The sequence below is a fragment of the Rhinoderma darwinii genome, chromosome 3 (genome assembly GCF_050947455.1).
Source record: "Rhinoderma darwinii isolate aRhiDar2 chromosome 3, aRhiDar2.hap1, whole genome shotgun sequence".
In the NCBI taxonomy this organism is placed as follows: domain Eukaryota; kingdom Metazoa; phylum Chordata; class Amphibia; order Anura; family Rhinodermatidae; genus Rhinoderma; species Rhinoderma darwinii.
This window is the reverse complement of record NC_134689.1, coordinates 14,469,266-14,488,761: the sequence shown is the minus strand read 5'-3', so window position 1 is coordinate 14,488,761 and position 19,496 is coordinate 14,469,266. Positions and strand designations below refer to the sequence as shown.

At 50.8% G+C, this 19,496-nt stretch overlaps 1 protein-coding gene and 1 long non-coding RNA gene across 5 annotated transcripts in view; one reads left to right on the top strand and one right to left on the bottom strand.

Annotated features, from left to right (window-relative positions):
- Positions 1 to 437: 437 nt before the first annotated feature.
- Positions 438 to 9,993, bottom strand: LOC142748758 (uncharacterized). The gene is made up of 3 exons (XR_012882305.1): positions 9,922 to 9,993; positions 2,167 to 2,240; positions 438 to 563 (listed from the first exon to the last, which is right to left on the bottom strand). It is a non-coding gene; the product is annotated as an uncharacterized LOC142748758 (long non-coding RNA).
- Positions 9,914 to 19,496, top strand: part of TTLL12 (tubulin tyrosine ligase like 12) — a 22,007-nt gene continuing 12,424 nt past the window's right edge. The window contains exons 1-8 of one of the 4 annotated variants that reach the window (XM_075855986.1): positions 9,914 to 10,453; positions 13,376 to 13,557; positions 14,333 to 14,531; positions 15,572 to 15,731; positions 16,591 to 16,724; positions 18,492 to 18,568; positions 18,731 to 18,847; positions 19,212 to 19,406. In XM_075855986.1, coding sequence (XP_075712101.1) covers positions 10,298 to 10,453; positions 13,376 to 13,557; positions 14,333 to 14,531; positions 15,572 to 15,731; positions 16,591 to 16,724; positions 18,492 to 18,568; positions 18,731 to 18,847; positions 19,212 to 19,406 — 1,220 coding nt within the window. In that variant the 5' untranslated portion in view covers positions 9,914 to 10,297. The remainder of the gene's footprint in view (positions 10,454 to 13,375; positions 13,558 to 14,332; positions 14,532 to 15,571; positions 15,732 to 16,590; positions 16,725 to 18,491; positions 18,569 to 18,730; positions 18,848 to 19,211; positions 19,407 to 19,496) is intronic. The other 3 variants (XM_075855985.1, XM_075855984.1, XM_075855987.1) reach the window with 3 other exon arrangements.

Genomic DNA, 19,496 nt, shown 5'->3' with positions numbered 1-19,496 from the left:
ATAGTGACATGTCAGAAGTTTGTATTGGTGGGGGTCCGAGCACGGAGACCCCCACCAATCGCTAGAACGAAGCAGCTGATGTACTCGTGTGAGCGCTCTGCCGCTTCGTGTCTGTACGGCTTTTTTCGGAAAGTCGATGTATCGGAGTACAGGCTCATAGACTTTCTATTGAGTCCGTACACCGATACATTCATTTCCGGAAAAAGCCGAACAGACACGAAGCGGCCGAGCGCTCACACGAGTACATCAGCTGCTTCGTTCTAGCGATTGGTGGGGGTCTCCGTGCTCGGACCCCCACCAATACAAACTTCTGACATGTCACTATGACATGTCAGAAGTTTGTCAAAAGTTTAGTTACAGTTTAAGGTACACATCACTTTTCGTATATAATAGTTTTTATTATGATGTTTTTTTTTGTATGGTAATGAAAGTGTTCACAGGGGCGACAGAAACGTTTCCTATCTCTGGAGCGCTGCACGATGAATTTGATTGTTGGCAGAAACCCGGACTATAAACCAGACGAAAGACGAGAAGATCCCGAACCCTCGTGAGGCGATCTAGACCTGAAGAAAGAGGATTTTATTGTAATGTTTAAAATTGCATCTTATTTGTTATTTACCAGCTCAGGTCTTGTAGGATGAAAGAAAAACAATCACGTACAATTTGCAATAAATTTGTATTTATTGGCATTTAATAATTTTTTTAGAAGATGAATTATTGGACCCCCTGACATTAAATGTTACCCCTCCCCCACTTGCCCTTCTGCAGACTGGGACGCTCCTAGAAATAAATATGTGGGGGAACTGGAGCTAAACAATGAAGAGAATATCTGCCCTGAGAAATGGATATGCCATAAGATTGTGATAGGAGGGTCCGACTAATGGGTCCCTCTCCACTCACAAGATCGAATAGATCGGGGGGCTTTAAGACTTTTACCCTCCACATCGACACCTCCGGCCACCTGCTGCGCCTTATGTGAATCCATGTGCATGTAGACATAGATAGCGCTCGGCAGCCCCATAGAAATTAATGGAGCGGTGATGGGGCATGCTCACTATCGCTCCATTCCTATGGAACTCCCAGGAACGGCAAGGTAAGCCCGTTCTCGTGATCGGTGGAGGTCCCAGCGGTTGGACCCCCACCGTTCAAATATTTCTCACCTATTCTGTGGACACGTGATAAATAATGATACTGGGAGAAACCCCTTTAACTGATGGTTGGCATTTTTATAATGGGTAAGGTGGGTATTAAATATATGAGTGTGGGGGGTATAACATGATTTTTTTTATTTTGTAATTCAGTGTGAAAATTATCGCAAATCAATTTGCGGGTCAAGCATTTGGTGTATAAAGCAAAACGATATCTTTGTTGCCCATGGCAACCAATCACACGGCAGTTTTCATTTCCTGAACTGCTCTGGAAAAATTAAACCGGGGAAGAAGGATCGGGCTTGGTTCCCGCAGGATATAAGTTGATGTCAGAGGTATATGGCAGCGGCTTAGGCCCATGTCCCCATTGAGGGAGTCGGGATAAATAATCGTCTGGTGATTGTTAAAGGGTATACCCACATTTATATCATATATACAGGATATGCTATAAATATCGGATAGGAGCAGGTCCAAGAGGTGGGACCTGTACCTATCTCTAGAACAGGGGTTTTCCCCGATCCCCATCCGGCCTGGCGAGACCGTCGCCGGGTGGAGAGTGAACGCACTGGTGGCCGCACGTGATCACTCCATTCATTTCCATGGGAGTTACGGAAACAGCTGAGCACGCCAGGTGGGTCAGGGAAACCTATTCTGGAGATAAGTGTGAATACCAGCCCCACCTGTCAGACATTTATAGAATATGCTGTGGATATGGCAGAAATGTGACTCTATGATGGGAATAAGCCTTTAATGTATCCTCAAACCCAAGACATATCCTCCGTGTAGTCTACATTACCAGGATAAGGCTCTGTTCACATCTGCGTCGTGGCTTCCATTTATTATAGAAGTTATGATGCAGTGCCCGATCCGTGGCCTGAATACTAGTGGCGCCAGACGGAGCCCATCGACTTATAATAGGGCCTGTGGGGTTACGCCGAGGCATCCGTTGTCTTGACATAAAAAACAGCGATGAAAGAGAGGCTCCGAGCCCATAAACACTGATGTCAACATACCGTACCTGGTGCCGTCACCACGCAACATTATAAGAAACCGACATTGTACCCGAGTCACATTCATTCCATCCACAGGAGCCTAAAATAAGAAGATTTGGAGGTTTTTTGTACAATTTTAAAAAACAAAAAAAATCACAAATAGTGCAGAGGGTCCGACACACATCACACTACATATCCCCCTCACAGCTCCCCACATGCTGCCCTCAATTCAGACTGCCCCATCTCCCTCCCAAACTGCTCCCCATGCCCCCCACTCTCTCACAGACAGCTCCCCCATGTCCCCCTCTCTCACATAGACTGTTCCCCATGTCCCCCCTCCTCTCTCACATAGACTGCTCCCCATGTCCCCCCTCTCTCAGACAGCTCCCCATGTCCCCCCTCTCTCAGACTGCTCCCCATGTCCCCCCTCTCTCAGACTGCTCCCCATGTCCCCCCTCTCACAGACAGCTCCCCATGTCCCCCCTCTCTCACAGACAGCTCCCCATGTTCCCCCTCTCTCAGACTGCTCCCCATGTCCCCCCTCTCACAGACAGCTCCCCATGTCCCCCCTCTCACAGACAGCTCCCCATGTCCCCCCTCTCACAGACAGCTCCCCATGTCCCCCCTCTCTCACAGACAGCTCCCCATGTCCCCCCTCTCTCACAGACAGCTCCCCATGCACCCCCTCTCACAGACAGCTCCCCATGTCCCCCCTCTCTCACAGACTGCTCCCCATGTCCCCCCTCTCACAGACAGCTCCCCATGTCCCCCCTCTCACAGACAGCTCCCCATGTCCCCCCTCTCTCAGACTGCTCCCCATGTCCCCCCTCTCACAGACAGCTCCCCATGTCCCCCCTCTCACAGGCAGCTCCCCATGTCCTCCCTCTCACAGACAGCTCCCCATGTCCCCCCTCTCTCACAGACAGCTCCCCATGTCCTCCCTTTCACAGACAGCTCCCCATGTCCCCCCTCTCTCACAGACAGCTCCTCATGTCCCCCCTCTCACAGACAGCTCCCCATGTCCCCCCCTCTCTCACATAGACTGCTCCCCATGTCCTCCCCCTCTCTCACATAGACTGCTCCCCATGTCCCCCCTCTCACAGACAGCTCCCCATGTCCCTCCCTCTCCCTCACATAGACTGCTCCCCATGTCCCCCCCTCTCCCTCACATAGACTGCTCCCCATGTCCCCACTCTCTCTCACATAGACTGCTCCCCATGTCCCTCTCTCAGACTGCACCCCATGTCCCCCTTCTCTCACATAGACAACTCAAGTCCCCCCTCTCTCACATAGACTGCTCCCCATGTCCCCCTCTCTCACATAGACTACTCCTCAAGTCCCCCTCTCACATAGACTGCTTCCCATGTCCCCCCTCTCACATAAACTTCTCTTCATGTCCCCCCTCTCACAGACTGCTCCCCATGTCCCCCCTCTCTCACATAGACTGCTCCCCATGTCCCCGCTCTCTCACATAGACTGCTCCCCATGTCCCCCTCTCTCACATAGACTGTTCCCCATGTCCCCCCTCCTCTCTCACATAGACTGCTCCCCATGTCCCCCCTCTCTCAGACAGCTCCCCATGTCCCCCCTCTCTCAGACTGCTCCCCATGTCCCCCCTCTCACAGACAGCTCCCCATGTCCCCCCTCTCTCACAGACAGCTCCCCATGTCCCCCCTCTCTCAGACTGCTCCCCATGTCCCCCCTCTCACAGACAGCTCCCCATGTCCCCCCTCTCACAGACAGCTCCCCATGTCCCCCCTCTCACAGACAGCTCCCCATGTCCCCCCTCTCACAGACAGCTCCCCATGTCCCCCCTCTCACAGACAGCTCCCCATGTCCCCCCTCTCACAGACAGCTCCCCATGTCCCCCCTCTCTCACAGACAGCTCCTCATGTCCCCCCTCTCACAGACTGCTCCCCATGTCCCCCCTCTCACAGACAGCTCCCCATGTCCCCCCTCTCTCACAGACAGCTCCCCATGTCCCCCCTCTCACAGACAGCTCCCCATGTCCCGCCTCTCTGACAGACAGCTCCTCATGTCCCCCCTCTCACAGACAGCTCCCCATGTCCCCCCCTCTCTCACATAGACTGCTCCTCATGTCCCCCTCTCTCTCACATAGACTGCTCCCCATGTCCCCCGCTCTCTCACATAGACTGCTCCCCATGTCCTCCCCCTCTCACAGACAGCTCCCCATGTCCCTCCCTCTCCCTCACATAGACTGCTCCCCATGTCCCCCCCTCTCCCTCACATAGACTGCTCCCCATGTCCCTCTCTCAGACTGCACCCCATGTCCCCCTTCTCACAGACTGCTCCCCATGTCCCCCCTCTCTCACATAGACAACTCAAGTCCCCCCTCTCTCACATAGACTGCTCCCCATGTCCCCCTCTCTCACATAGACTACTCCTCAAGTCCCCCCTCTCACATAGACTGCTTCCCATGTCCCCCCTCTCACATAGACTTCTCTTCATGTCCCCCCTCTCTCACACAGACTGCTCCCCATGTCCCCCCTCTCTCACATAGACAACTCAAGTCCCCCCTCTCTCACATAGACTGCTCCCCATGTCCCCCTCTCTCACATAGACTACTCCTCAAGTCCCCCCTCTCACATAGACTGCTTCCCATGTCCCCCCTCTCACATAGACTTCTCTTCATGTCCCCCCTCTCTCACATAGACTGCTCCCCATGTCCCCCTCTCACATAGACTGTTCCCCATGTCCCCCCTCCTCTCTCACATAGACTGTTCCCCATGTCCCCCCTCCTCTCTCACATAGACTGCTACCCATGTCCCCCCTCTCTCAGACAGCTCCCCATGTCCCCCCTCTCTCAGACTGCTCCCCATGTGCCCCCTCTCACAGACAGCTCCCCATATCCCCCCTCTCTCACAGACAGCTCCCCATGTCCCCCCTCTCTCAGACTGCTCCCCATGTCCCCCCTCTCACAGACAGCTCCCCATGTCCCCCCTCTCTCACAGACAGCTCCCCATGTCCCCCCTCTCTCAGACTGCTCCCCATGTCCCCCCTCTCACAGACAGCTCCCCATGTCCCCCCTCTCTCACAGACAGCTCCCCATGTCCCCCCTCTCAGACAGCTCCCCATGTCCCCCCTCTCTCACAGACAGCTCCCCATGTCCCCCCTCTCACAGACAGCTCCCCATGTCCCCCCTCTCACAGACAGCTCCCCATGTCCCCCCTCTCTCACAGACAGCTCCCCATGTCCCCCCTCTCTCAGACTGCTCCCCATGTCCCCCCCTCTCACAGACAGCTCCCCATGTCCCCCCTCTCTCACAGACAGCTCCCCATGTCCCCCCTCTCACAGACAGCTCCCCATGTCCCCCCTCTCTCACAGACAGCTCCCCATGTCCCCCCTCTCACAGACAGCTCCCCATGTCCCCCCCTCTCTCACATAGACTGCTCCTCATGTCCCCCTCTCTCTCACATAGACTGCTCCCCATGTCCCCCGCTCTCTCATAGACTGCTCCCCATGTCCTCCCCCTCTCACATAGACTGCTCCCCATGTCCCCCCTCTCACAGACAGCTCCCCATGTCCCCCCCTCTCCCTCACATAGACTGCTCCCCATGTCCCCACGCTCTCTCACATAGACTGCTCCCCATGTCCCTCTCTCAGACTGCACCCCATGTCCCCCATCTCAGACTGCTCCCCATGTCCCCCCTCTCTCACATAGACTACTCAAGTCCCCCCTCTCTCACATAAACTGCTCCCCATGTCCCCCCTCTCTCACATAGACTACTCCTCAAGTCCCCCCTCTCTCACATAAACTGCTCCCCATGTCCCCCCTCTCTCACATAGACTACTCCTCAAGTCCCCCCTCTCACAGACTGCTCCCCATGTCCCCCCTCTCTCACATAGACTGCTCCCCATGTCCCCCTCTCTCACATAGACTGCACCTCATGTCCCCCCTCTCTCACATAGACTACTCCTCAAGTCCCCCCTCTCACATAGACTGCTCCCCATGTCCCCCCTCTCTCACATAGACTACTCCTCAAGTCCCCCCTCTCACATAGACTTCTCCTCATGTCCCACCTCTCTCTCACAGACTGCTCCCCATGTCCCCCCTCTTTCTCACAGACTGCTCCCCATGGCCCCCCTCTCTCACATACACTGCTCCCCATGTCCCTCTCTCACATAGACTGCTCCTCATGTCCCCTCCCTCTCTCTCACATAGACTGCTCCTCATGTCCCCCCTCTCACATAGACTGCTCCCCATGTCCCCCCCTCACATAGACTGCTCCCCATGTCCCCCCTCTCTCACATAGACTGCTCCTCATGTCCCCCCTCTGTCACATAGACTGCTCCTCATGTCCCCCCTCTGTCACATAGACTGCTCCTCATGTCCCCCCCTCTCTCTCACATAGACTGCTCCCCATGTCCCCCCTCTCTCACACATAGACTGCTCCCCATGTCCCCCCTCTCTCACATAGACTGCTCCCCATGTCCCCCATCTCTCTCAGACTGCTCCTCATGTCCCCCCTCTCACACATAGACTGCTCCCCATGTCCCCCTCTCACATAGACTGCTCCCCATGCCCCCCCTCTCTCACACATAGACTGCTCCCCATGTCCCCCCTCTCACACATAGACTGCTCCCCATGTCCCCCCTCTCTCACACAGACTGCTCCCCATGTCCCCACTCTCACATAGACTGCTCCCCATGTCCCCCCTCTCACACATAGACTGCTCCCCATGTCCCCCCTCTCTCACACAGACTGCTCCCCATGTCCCCCCTCTCTCACACATAGACTGCTCCCCATGTCCCCCCTCTCACACATAGACTGCTCCCCATGTCCCCCCTCTCTCACACAGACTGCTCCCCATGTCCCCCCTCTCTCACATAGACTGCTCCCCATGTCCCCCCTCTCTCACATAGGCTGCTCCTCATGTCCCCCCTCTCTCACACATAGACTGCTCCCCATGTCCCCCCCTCATAGACTGCTCCCCATGCCCCCCCTCTCTCACATGACTGCTCCCCATGTCCCCCCTCTCTCACATAGACTGCTCCTCATGTCCCCCCTCTGTCACATAGACTGCTCCTCATGTCCCCCCTCTGTCACATAGACTGCTCCTCATGTCCCCCCCTCTCTCTCACATAGACTGCTCCCCATGTCCCCCATCTCACACATAGACTGCTCCCCATGTCCCCCCTCTCTCACATAGACAGCTCCAAATGTCCCCCCTCTCTCTCAGACTGCTCCTCATGTCCCCCCTCTCACACATAGACTGCTCCCCATGTCCCCCCTCTCACGTAGACTGCTCCCCATGCCCCCCTCTCTCACACATAGACTGCTCCCCATGTCCCCCCTCTCACACATAGACTGCTCCCCATGTCCCCCCTCTCTCACAGACAGCGCCCCATGTCCCCCCTCTCACAGACAGCTCCCCATGTCCCCCCTCTCTCACATAGACTGCTCCTCATGTCCCCCCTCTCTCACATAGACTGCTCCCCATGTCCCCCTCTCTCACATAGACTGCTCCTCATGTCCCCCCTCTCCCTCACATAGACTGCTCCACATGTCCCCCCTCTCTCACACATAGACTGCTCCCCATGCCCCCCCTCTCTCACACATAGACTGCTCCCCATGTCCCCCCTCTCACACATAGACTGCTCCCCATGTCCCCCCTCTCACACATAGACTGCTCCCCATGTCCCCTCTCTCACAGACAGCTCCCCATGTCCCCCCTCTCACAGACAGCTCCCCATGTCCCCCCTCTCTCACATAGACTGCTCCTCATGTCCCCCCTCTCTCACATAGACTACTCCTCATGTCCCCCCTCTCCCTCACATAGACTGCTCCCCATGTCCCCCTCTCTCACATAGACTGCTCATGTCCCCCCTCTCCCTCACATAGACTGCTCCACATGTCCCCTCTCTCACACATAGACTGCTCCCCATGTCTCTCACATAGACTGCTCCTCATATCCCCCCTCTCACATAGACTGCTCCCCATGTCCCCCTCTCTCACACATAGACTGCTCCCCATGTCCCCCCTCTCTCACACAGACTGCTCCCCATGTCCCCCCTCTCTCACACAGACTGCTCCCCATGTCCCCCCTCTCACACAGACTGCTCCCCATGTCCCCCCTCTCTCACACATAGACTGCTCCCCATGTCCCCCCTCTCACACATAGACTGCTCCCCATGTCCCCCCTCTCACACAGACTGCTCCCCATGTCCCCCCTCTCTCACATAGACTGCTCCCCATGTCCCCCCTCTCTCTCACATAGGCTGCTCCTCATGTCCCCCCTCTCTCACACATAGACTGCTCCCCATGTCCCCCCTCACATAGACTGCTCCCCATGCCCCCCCTCTCACATAGACTGCTCCCCATGTCCCCCCTCTCTCTCACATAGGCTGCTCCTCATGTCCCCCCTCTCTCACACATAGACTGCTCCCCATGTCCCCCCTCACATAGACTGCTCCCCATGTCCCCCCTCTCTCTCACATAGGCTGCTCCCCATGTCCCCCCTCTCTCACATAGACTGCTCCCCATGTCCCCCCTCTCACACATAGACTGCTCCCCATGTCCCCCCCTCACATAGACTGCTCCCCATGCCCCCCCTCTCTCACACATAGACTGCTCCCCATGTCTCTCACATAGACTGCTCCTCATATCCCCCCTCTCACATAGACTGCTCCCCATGTCCCCCTCTCTCACACATAGACTGCTCCCCATGTCCCCCCTCTCTCACATAGACTGCTCCCCATGTCCCCCCTCTCACACAGACTGCTCCCCATGTCCCCCCTCTCTCACATAGACTGCTCCCCATGTCTCTCACATAGACTGCTCCTCATATCCCCCCTCTCACATAGACTGCTCCCCATGTCCCCCTCTCTCACACATAGACTGCTCCCCATGTCCCCCCTCTCTCACACAGACTGCTCCCCATGTCCCCCCTCTCTCACATAGACTGCTCCCCATGTCCCCCCTCTCACACAGACTGCTCCCCATGTCCCCCCTCTCTCACATAGACTGCTCCCCATGTCCCCCCTCTCTCACATAGGCTGCTCCTCATGTCCCCCCTCTCTCACACATAGACTGCTCCCCATGTCCCCCCTCACATAGACTGCTCCCCATGCCCCCCCTCTCTCACATAGACTGCTCCCCATGTCCCCCCTCTCTCACATAGACTGCTCCTCATGTCCCCCCTGTCACATAGACTGCTCCTCATGTCCCCCCCTCTCTCACATAGACTGCTCCTCATGTCCCCCCCTCTCTCTCACATAGACTGCTCCTCATGTCCCCCCCTCTCTCTCACATAGACTGCTCCCCATGTCCCCCCTCTCTCACACATAGACTGCTCCCCATGTCCCCCCTCTCTCACATAGACTGCTCCCCATGTCCCCACTCTCTCACACATAGACTGCTCCCCATGTCCCCCCTCTCACACATAGACTGCTCCCCATGTCCCCCCTCTCTCACAGACAGCTCCTCATGTCCCCCTCTCTCACATAGACTGCTCCTCATGTCCCCCTCTCCCTCACATAGACTGCTCCCCATGTCCCCCTCTCTCACATAGACTGCTCCTCATGTCCCCCCTCTCCCTCACATAGACTGCTCCACATGTCCCCCCTCTCTCACACATAGACTGCTCCTCATATCCCCCCTCTCACATAGACTGCTCCTCATGTCCCCCCTCTCCCTCACATAGACTGCTCCTCATGTCCTCCCTCTCCCTCACATAGACTGCTCCCCATGTCCCCCCTCTCCCTCACATAGAATGCTCCCCATGTCACCCCTCTCTCTCACATTCCACGACATTTGTTACCTCGGGGCAGCAGCAGTATCTCCTTATATAGAGACATTAGTAATAAGCCACGCCCCTTCTTGTCAGGTCATGTGACCACCACTTCAGTTTCTGGTGAAAGGGAGGACACCTGCTGTCCCCGCCCCTCCTCCTGTCCCCCGCCTCCTGTTGTCTCCACCCCCTCCTGTCCTGCCCACCCACTCTTGTCCTCCGCTCCTCCTCCTGTCCCCGACCACTCCCGTATTCTGCTCCGCCCCTTCTGCCCTTCCCGCCCTATCTCCTCCATTTCTCTCCACCCCCTCCTGTTCCCCCCACCCACTCTAGTCCTCCGCTCCTCCTCCTGTCCCCGCCCCCTCTTGCACCCCCCGCCCTCTCCTGTCTCCGCTCCCCCGCCCGTATGTTCAGGACTGTATCCTCAGACAGCATGGCCGGCTCTCAGCAGCAGAAGGATGAGGGTTACTCTCAGTTCGTGGCCCTGCACCAGGCGGCTCTCCTTACATCAGGGGTCCCCCGGTTATACTGGCCGAGCCTGCACCGCAAGCTGGAGGGAGAGGTAGGCGGCGGGGTCTCTTCTCCTCCGACACTCTGGGCTGTCTCTCGTGCTGCTGTCACATTTCTGGGGGTGTTATAGGAGTTGGGGCACGATACTGAACTATTGCGGGTGTGTAGTTAAGTGGCGGCCTGTAAGGTGCCCCCATAAGAGTAGGATTAGGGGGTGACAGGTGAGTGTCAGGGGTCAATAATATAATTATGTAAGAACTGCAGACTTGGTGCCCACATGGGGCGGGGTGTTCGGTGGGTGACAGCTTCTACCGTCTGATGTTGCGCCCCATGACTGGCGCTTACGCCACAATTATTGTGCGATCGGGCGCTATAAATTCACATGACACGAATTTGCGCAAAAGTTGTATTGTAAGGGTTAAGCCACGATCACCCCATGTCACAGGTAGCCAAATCTTAAAGGGGCTCATCATACCTATCTCTTCCTACAACAAACCTTCATGGGTTTCCTAGCATTTCTCGTATGTAGCCACAAAGAGGAATTCCGCAACGAGGGATCCTTAAAGGAACAGACGGCATAAAACTGTTTGTGTTCTGCCTAAGTGCAGTTCCTGAGGGGGCGGAGCATGACACAGGGATTCTTTCTTCTTACTTGTGACAGGCACCGCCCCCTCAGTCCTATTACCCGGTGTATTAGTTTTGCCAGGAGTGTTCCTATAAACTTTTTTTTTTTTTCCACCACCGACGTTTTTGGCGTAACACTCGGTCAGACTGGTGAGGGTTTGACCGCCGGGACCACCACAGATCCTGGACACGGGGGTCCATTGATGAGCTCAGCTGTTTCTAATTTACTTTAATAGAGGAAGTACATCCCGATTCTCACAATGTGGAGACGCCACTGTTTAGGCTTTTTTGTCTTGGAAACCCCTTTAATGGGGATAAGCGGCGCCGTTTATTCCAAGGTAACGATGGGATTGGATGGGTTGAACACCAAATCGTCCGATCCCTGGTCTGAGTGTCTCCTTAGACCTGAGATCCTATGGCCCGCAGTAGAGGCACGCTTATGAGGTAATTGCATAACGAGCAATTCCCTATAGTAATGTATGACATGCTCCGTCTAGCTGCAGTCTAATAACGGTCTACATGTTACTGCACTCCGCACAGCATCGTAGGGAGGGGCTCCGTCTATATTAGGGAATTGCTTGTTGAGCGATTTCCCGACTGTATTATTCACTGGCTAGGAACCAAACAGTCGCTCAGCAGCTGAAACCTAATATATTGTGTCACTTCTCTGACCTTGAGGGCATGTTGGGATGTGCCGAGTCAGGAGACGGGATGATATTTCAGACAAATATCCAGTAACCTCCGCCATAGAGGACTCTGAGATGAGGATTAGAGAGGAAAAAATTGTCAGAAAACACAAAATGAAGAAAGATGGGGGCAGTATTTTGCGTTGCGCAGCAGACTTCCTGTCTGTATAGAGCATTCGGTGGGCTTCATGTCTTTTAGGAGGGCTCAGTGTATAGGAGAATGCCTTGTAATTGAATATAAGCAGCCAGACATTATAAGATACATTGCAGCTGCTCCATGTGTTGTGAGGGGTATCAGGTGCCAAATAAAATACCCTCTTCCTTGGCAGAGCCGCAGTTAAGAAAAGAGACCAGTCGTCAACGTCCCGTCCCCCCACGCGCGCGCGCACACATAATGGTCCGCATTTATTTTATTTTTTATTGTATCTTATGCTCCTTGGCCCTTGATAAACCTAAAATAGGAGTCTGACCGCCGCGGGCATCTTTCTGCAAGTCTAGTACCAGGCCTCGGCATGTTACCTGCGCCCTCTGTCTTGGCAGGTATTATTGTGCAGATGTGTCATGTAAGTGGCACAGATACATGAAGAGTTACGTAAACTTTGTCTTGGATTACAGCACCTCCTGTTGATTCGTTAGAGACATGCCCTTTTAGAACAAAGCTGTTATACCAGTCTTTCAATCTGCCCGAATTTTTTTAGTTTGTAACATTCAATCAGATTAAATATCCTGTACTGATCCTGAGTTATATCCTGTATTATACTCCAGAGCTGCACTCCCTATTCTGCTGGTGGAGTCACTGTGTACATACATTACATTACTTATCCTGTACTGATCCTGAGTTACATCCTGTATTCTACTTCAGAGCTGCACTCCCTATTCTGCTGGAGGAGTCACTGTGTACATACATTACATTACTTATCCTGTACTGATCCTGAGTTACATCCTGTATTATACTCCAGAGCTGCACTCACTATTCTGCTGGTGGAGACACTGTGTACATACATTACATTACTTACCCTGTACTGATCCTGAGTTACATCCTGTATTATACTCCAGAGCTGCACTCACTATTCTGCTGCTGGAGTCACTGTGTACATACATTACTTATCCTGTACTGATCCTGAGTTACATCCAGTATTATACTCCAGAGCTGCACTCACTATTCTGCCTGTGGAGTCACTGTGTACATACATTACTTATCCTGTACTGATCCTGAGTTACATCCTGTATTATACTCCAGAGCTGCACTCACTATTCTGCTGGTGGAGTCACTGTGTACATGCATTACATTACTTATCCTGTACTGATCCTGAGTTACATCCTGTATTATATTCCAGAGCTGCACTCACTATTCTGCTGGTGTAATCACTGTGTACATACATTACATTACTTATCCTGTACTGATCCTGAGTTACATCCTGTATTATACTCCAGAGCTGCACTCACAATTCTGTTGGTTGCTATTGGAAACAGTCAGCAAGCTTCTCCACAGACTTGCCCCTAACAGCTTAGCTGACCTTTACTAATGCGGTGAGAGCGTTTAGCTGGCCAAATCCATATTTTGGTTTTTAGCTTGACATTAGAGCTGCCTTCCCCAGCTCCCCGGTAAACATATAGCTCGGTCTGGTGGTGAGTCACCCAAGACATCTTGTTTTATCTTCTAGATCTTTGATGCTGGGGAAATGTTTGGAATAATGCAGGTGGAGGAGGTAGAGGAAGAAGAGGAGGATGAAGAACGGGTGGAAATTGAAAGAGAGCTGAACAAGAAAGCAAACCCTGGAATCGAACCATCTTTCAAAGTAATTGTTACCAATGAGAACGGGCTGAGAGCCACTGACCCTAACTGGTGCGTTAATGAATTAGAAATTACTTCTTAATTGATGAGCATAAAGACGATCCCTGTCCTATTAGGGGTTATGGATGTCAGAGGGGACCCCAAATTGGAATACCCCCACTTAGCCAGAGCAGAAAGCTGCTCAGTAAGATCAGCTCACACTCTGGAGGACTCGGCCCGTTTATTTGAACGTTCAGCATGTAATACTACTTTCCACCTGTAGTGGCCACTGCACGGAAAATGTGTGGCCAGATGGAACTTTTCCCAGGGATAACCGCCGATTGCTGAGGGTTCTAGGAACCGGACTTGGGAAAATCAGCTGATGATCATGGGGGCTTTTTTTTTTTTAAGAGACTATGTTGTCCCACCATATAAATGACTATTTTTGTATGTCCTTTGCCCGATGAGTGTCCTCACCTTTCCGCCCTCTTCGTTCCTAGTAACAAAAATTGCAAAAACTATATATTTTATTTTGGTACATGGGTTTTCTTTGCATGGTTTGGTTTATAGGGTTTTAATAATAAGTGTACCTTTCACTAATCTTCTCTAATGTACATTAATTTGTATAAAGATATTGCAATCCGATCTCTGTCTTGAGAAGGTATATATTTGGTAGGTTAGCAAGAAGTAGGGGACGAATAGAGGGGCGTGTCTGACTACACAGGGTTTTTTGTAGTCTGTTACCATGGGGACTCATAGACAGACTATTTTTTTTTTTATTGGTTGCAATGGCGGACATAGCCAGTAATAAAATCCTTTTTTATAATTATTATTTTTTAAACTTCAGCGTTTTTCTCGTTGACCACGCATGGACTTACCGCGTGGAGCACGCCCGACACCAGTTGATAGAAGTTGCTGGCCTTCTCCATCGTATGGCCAACCTCGTGGGCATAGAGTTTCATGGAGAAGCTCCGGATGAGGACGTGGTGGCGGCGGTTCTGAAGGAAACGTGGAAATATAACCAAACGTATCAGCTCTCACATGGGGTAAGATTATGGAATTTATTTTATTTAATTTTTTTTTATCCGTAAAGCGGATCGGTTAGCTTAATATGGCGTCCCATGTAAGGGCCGCAAATTATATCTACAGGTCCATGCTCCTTGTAGCCAAAGCTGCACAACAATGTCCTGTACCGTTCGTCTAATAGGAGCACTGAAAGAATACACCGGACTCCTAGTTAAGAGTCCGATGTTGTCATGAGGTCAGCGCTGCCCCCGCTTCTCCTGCTCCTCAGGCTGGTGATTGACAGGCTGATGTGTATACATGTATAGACAGCTGCCTGTCCGTCTCTGCGGAGAGGGGCGGGGGGAGCGCTCCCCTCATGAATACTTCGGCTAAATCATTAAAGAATGAAAAGTTCTACAACTTTCTAGTATTCTTCACCTTTCAGTAACCTAACCATTGACAAGATATCTGCTTGCTCTCAGTGAGTAGAAACAGGTTTTCACCATGTAAACAAGAATGATTCCATTCAATAACAGCAAGCAGAAATCTTGAAAATAGCGATGAATTGAAACGCAAAGTATATTAGATAGTTATCCAACTTTTCATTATACAATGATTACGCCCAATTCACTCAATTTAGGCTTCCTTCACACACGCTTTTTTAGAAATCACCATGTGCTTCATGTGTTTTTTTTTTTTTTGAATGCCGTTTTTTGTAGTTACGCTTTTTTTACATGCAAAACGCCAACCCCCGATTTTGAAAAAAACACTGTCCCAAAAAACACCAGACAAAATAAAAGCTAACATCTGCCCGCAGCGTGGCAAATACGGCAAAAAAAAAGTGGCGTTTTTCCGAAAAACGTTGCGTGTGAAGTCGCCCTTTAACTAAAGCTCAGCTCTGATTGATACCACATGGCATGGCTTCAGCCAATAAAATATATGCCCCCGGTGCGTACAGGTGATACGGACATTACAGCTTCATGGCCAGTAAATCCTCTCGTTCTAGGTTTTGCGGCGCCAGCTTTTCACGTTCTAGGTCTCGCCACCATTGCAGGCTTTAATCGCACGCTTCTCTTCACAGACGGCAGAGGAGAAGGTTCCGGTCTGGTATATAATGGATGAATTTGGGTCCAGAATTCAGCACTCAGACGAGCCGACGTTTAGTACTGCTCCGTTGTATTACATGCCCCAACAACTAGCTTACACCATACTGTGGCCCCTCAGAGACCTGAGCAATGGAGGTAAACTTTCATTACATTACTTGCTAAGCTTTCACTCTGTGGCACTGCTGAAATGCTAGGTTAAAATTTGCAGCCATTTTTTTTTCTATTGCTCCAGTGCATCCAAAATTAAGCAACTTTGCAAATGGTCTTCGTTTAAAATCTATCGTTTTGTGTATACAATTTCTATGAAGACCTATGTGTCTCCGTGGTAACAGACTACATACAACTACTGTGTAGTCTGATCCTGCAATCAACTTGGCATCCCTACTTGTTACTAACTTACCAAATGTATGTTAGTGAAAAGTAGGGAACAGATGGAAGGGAGTATGACTGCAGTATCAGACTACACAGGGTTCATGTGTAGTCTGTTACCATAGAAACGCATAACGAGAAACATAATCAAGACTATTTGCAAAGTTGCTTAATTTTTTATTTCTAAATGCAAAATAGTTAGGAAGGTGGATCTTCCTTATTAGTAAGTGTATAAAACTATATAACCTTTTAATAAACTCAGTTTCAGTCCAATTCACAATTTTCAAGACCTCTGTTTGCTGTCAGTGAACTGAAATATTGTTTACATACAGTTGCTGTAAATCCCCGAAGACCGCTTAGTTCTCGCAGCTGTGGGTTTGCTACAGTTACAATCAGTCTAGGCAAGAATGTTCTCATTCACTGACCGCAAGCAAAAATATTGAAAGTGAAAAAGGTTAAAATATCAGAAAGTCACAGAACTTTTCAATGGGGGTCCTCCCAAACTAGAAGCCAATATACACGTAAGATTGGGGCATTGATAATCCGGCACAGAAAATCTGGTATAGATGGGGGGTCCTCTGGAGAGGTTTGACTGCATATAATGGTCTATTTTGTTATTGTACAGAGGAAGTATCCCGTGACTTCGCTTATGGAGAGACCAATCCTCTAATACGGAGCTGTCTGCTCTTACCTTGGCGGTCTATGGATCCTACGCACATAAACCACCAAACGCCGGAGCCCTCCGAGGCCCATTATCAGGTGAGAAGCCTTTACAGGTCACTCTTGAACAAATAAGGTCTGGAAGTATTAGGGTATGTGAACACACAAAATAAAAAAACGTCTGAAAATACGGAGCTGTTTTCAAGGGAAACCGCTCCTGATGTTCAGACTTTTTTTTTTTTAAGCAGCTTGTGTTTTTCGCAGCGTTTTTTACGCCCGTTTTTGGAGCTGTTTTTCTATAGTCAATGAAAAACGGCTCCAAAATCGGCACAAGAAGTGACATGCGCTTCTTTTGCGCAGCCGTGTTTTTTATGCGGGCGTTTTTCAAAAACAGAACGCCATATTTCCCATTGAAATTAATGGGCAGATGTTTGGAGGCGTTCTGCATCCGTTTTTTGCTACGTTTACGGCCCGAAAAACGGCTGAAAACACTCCCTCAAACTAATTTTGTTTGGGTTGTGAACCTGAGTCAGGATGATGTGATCATCAATCAACCACTGACCGTAAAGTGATCACCCGGACATCGCTCCTATCAGTTGTCGCCATGTACTGATGAGGAGCAACCGCTCCAAAACAGTTCCGTCTACAGATAGTTGCCTCTCTTGTTTGGCTATTAACCGGAGTCGTGTTTACAAGCTCTATAAAGAGCTGGACTTTAACTTACAGGGTTTTTAACCTATGGGTGGCACTAAAGACTGTTTTTTTTTTTTCCTTCTGGAAGAGATCTAATTTGCATATTTTTTTTCTCAGGAAGCATTGCCCTTAAAGGGGTTGTCCACTACTGGACAACTGATGACTTATCAACCGGATAGGTCATCAGTATATGATTGTGCGGGTCCGACACCCGGACGCCGCACCGATCAGCCGTCTGCCATCAAGCACCGGACGTCAATGCCTGAAGCAGTTGGCTCCGGTCACAGAATAGCGGCAAAGCTGCAGTACTGCTCCTATTCGAGTGAATAGTCGGTGAGCAGCAGCACGGCCGCTATGAAATGTACACAGCCATCTGCTTCCGGCTCCCTACGTTGCATAATGTGCCATAACATCCGGTTCGTGCAGGCAGCCGGAGCAGCTGATCGGTGCGGCTCAGACACCCGCACCCACACTGATCGTATACTGATGACCGATCTGGTGGATAGGTCATCAGTTGTCCGGTAGTGGACAACCCCTTTAAGACTCTTTACCAGCTGGATCTCTGCAAGGAGAATCCGTACCTTCCAAGAGCTGCATCAAAGGAATCTCACTCAGCCAACCACAACCCTACTCTGTACTGATGAGGAGCAATAACTCCAAAACAGTTCTTTCTACAGTTGGGGGGGGGGGAAGGGGTGGGCCTGGCTTGGCTATTAACCCAACTCCTGTTTCAAGGCTCTTTAAATGATCGGATATTGACCTACAGGATAGTCACCTATAGGTGGCAATAGGGACAGTTTTTTCTTTTGGAGGAGACCTTTTTGTGCAGATAGCTCCCAGAAGTTACAGTGACTGTTACTACTTTCCAGTAACAGCGCCACTCTGGCTGTGTCTGGAATTACAGCTTATCCCCCTAAAAGTAAATAGGACTGAGCTGCAATACCAGACAGTCCATGGACAAAGTGGCACTGTTACTAGTAAAAGACCCTTTTTTTTTTTTTTCTCTATTTAATCACGGCCCTAACAAATAATCTGAGTTGGGGTTGGTTTAACTCTTGCTGCCCCCTAGTGGTACAGATCCTGTACTGTATAGTAGAAGTATAGATCTGAACTATTCACTTTATTGCTATTGTTGGAGCTATTTTTGACTCACTTTTATTCTTTGATTTATAGGCCATTTTTGCTGAGAATAAAGAGTCTCTGCCTCTTCCTGTGGAGCCCCCATTACAAGACAAGAGCAAAATTTTTAAGTAGGTTTTTTGTAATATCCGGGTCTAATGTATGGTTAGATAAAAGGTCTATATTTACATGCTGCAACACTCCGTTCTGTGGGTGCTGTATGGAGGGAGGGGGCAAAAGCCCTTTAAGTACCAGTGCTCATCCAGAGATATAAACCTTGTTTGTCTTTTCAGAGTGTACACCGATATGCAGCAAGTGCTGAATGGCGTGGACCACCCTAGATTTGTATTCACAAACAACGAGAAAGAAGCCGACATTCTCTTCAATTTCTCCCACTTCAAAGATTATAAGTGAGTGTGCCGGGGGGGCTTGATTACGAGGAGATTCCCTCTAACCCCTGGTAACTCTAGGAGTCCAGCTTGGTCTCCCGTGAATCTCATTTACGCCCCGGCTAGAGAGTCTGCATTCCCTAATGTACATTAGCAAAAGTCATATGGAAGATAGTATCCTTGCAGTATCAGACTACACCGGGTTTGTTTGTAGTCTGTAACCATGACGACATATAGGTTTGCATAGGAGCTGTAGATCCGAAACATTACAATATTTTCAATCAAGACTATTTGCTAAGTTTCTTGATATTTCATTCTAGATGCATTGAATAGATACGTTTCCGGATCTGCGGATGTGATCTGCAATATATCATTTTCGTTCTAGGACGCTCAGCACAGAGAGACCTCACGTCCTACTCAATCAGTTCCCGTGTGAATACCTGTTGACCGTCAAGGATTGCCTGGCGTCCGTTTCTAGAAGAATTGGAGGAATTGAAGGTCCAAAATGGCTGCCACGTACTTTTAATCTGAAGACGGAACTCCCGCAGTTTATCAGCTACTTCAGACAGCGGGAGGAGAGGTAAGATGTCGCTGTATAGGGGATGGCGTGTCGTTGGGGTTTGGCCGGGTGCGGCCGGTGACATCTCATCGGCGGTTTACAAATTTTAGG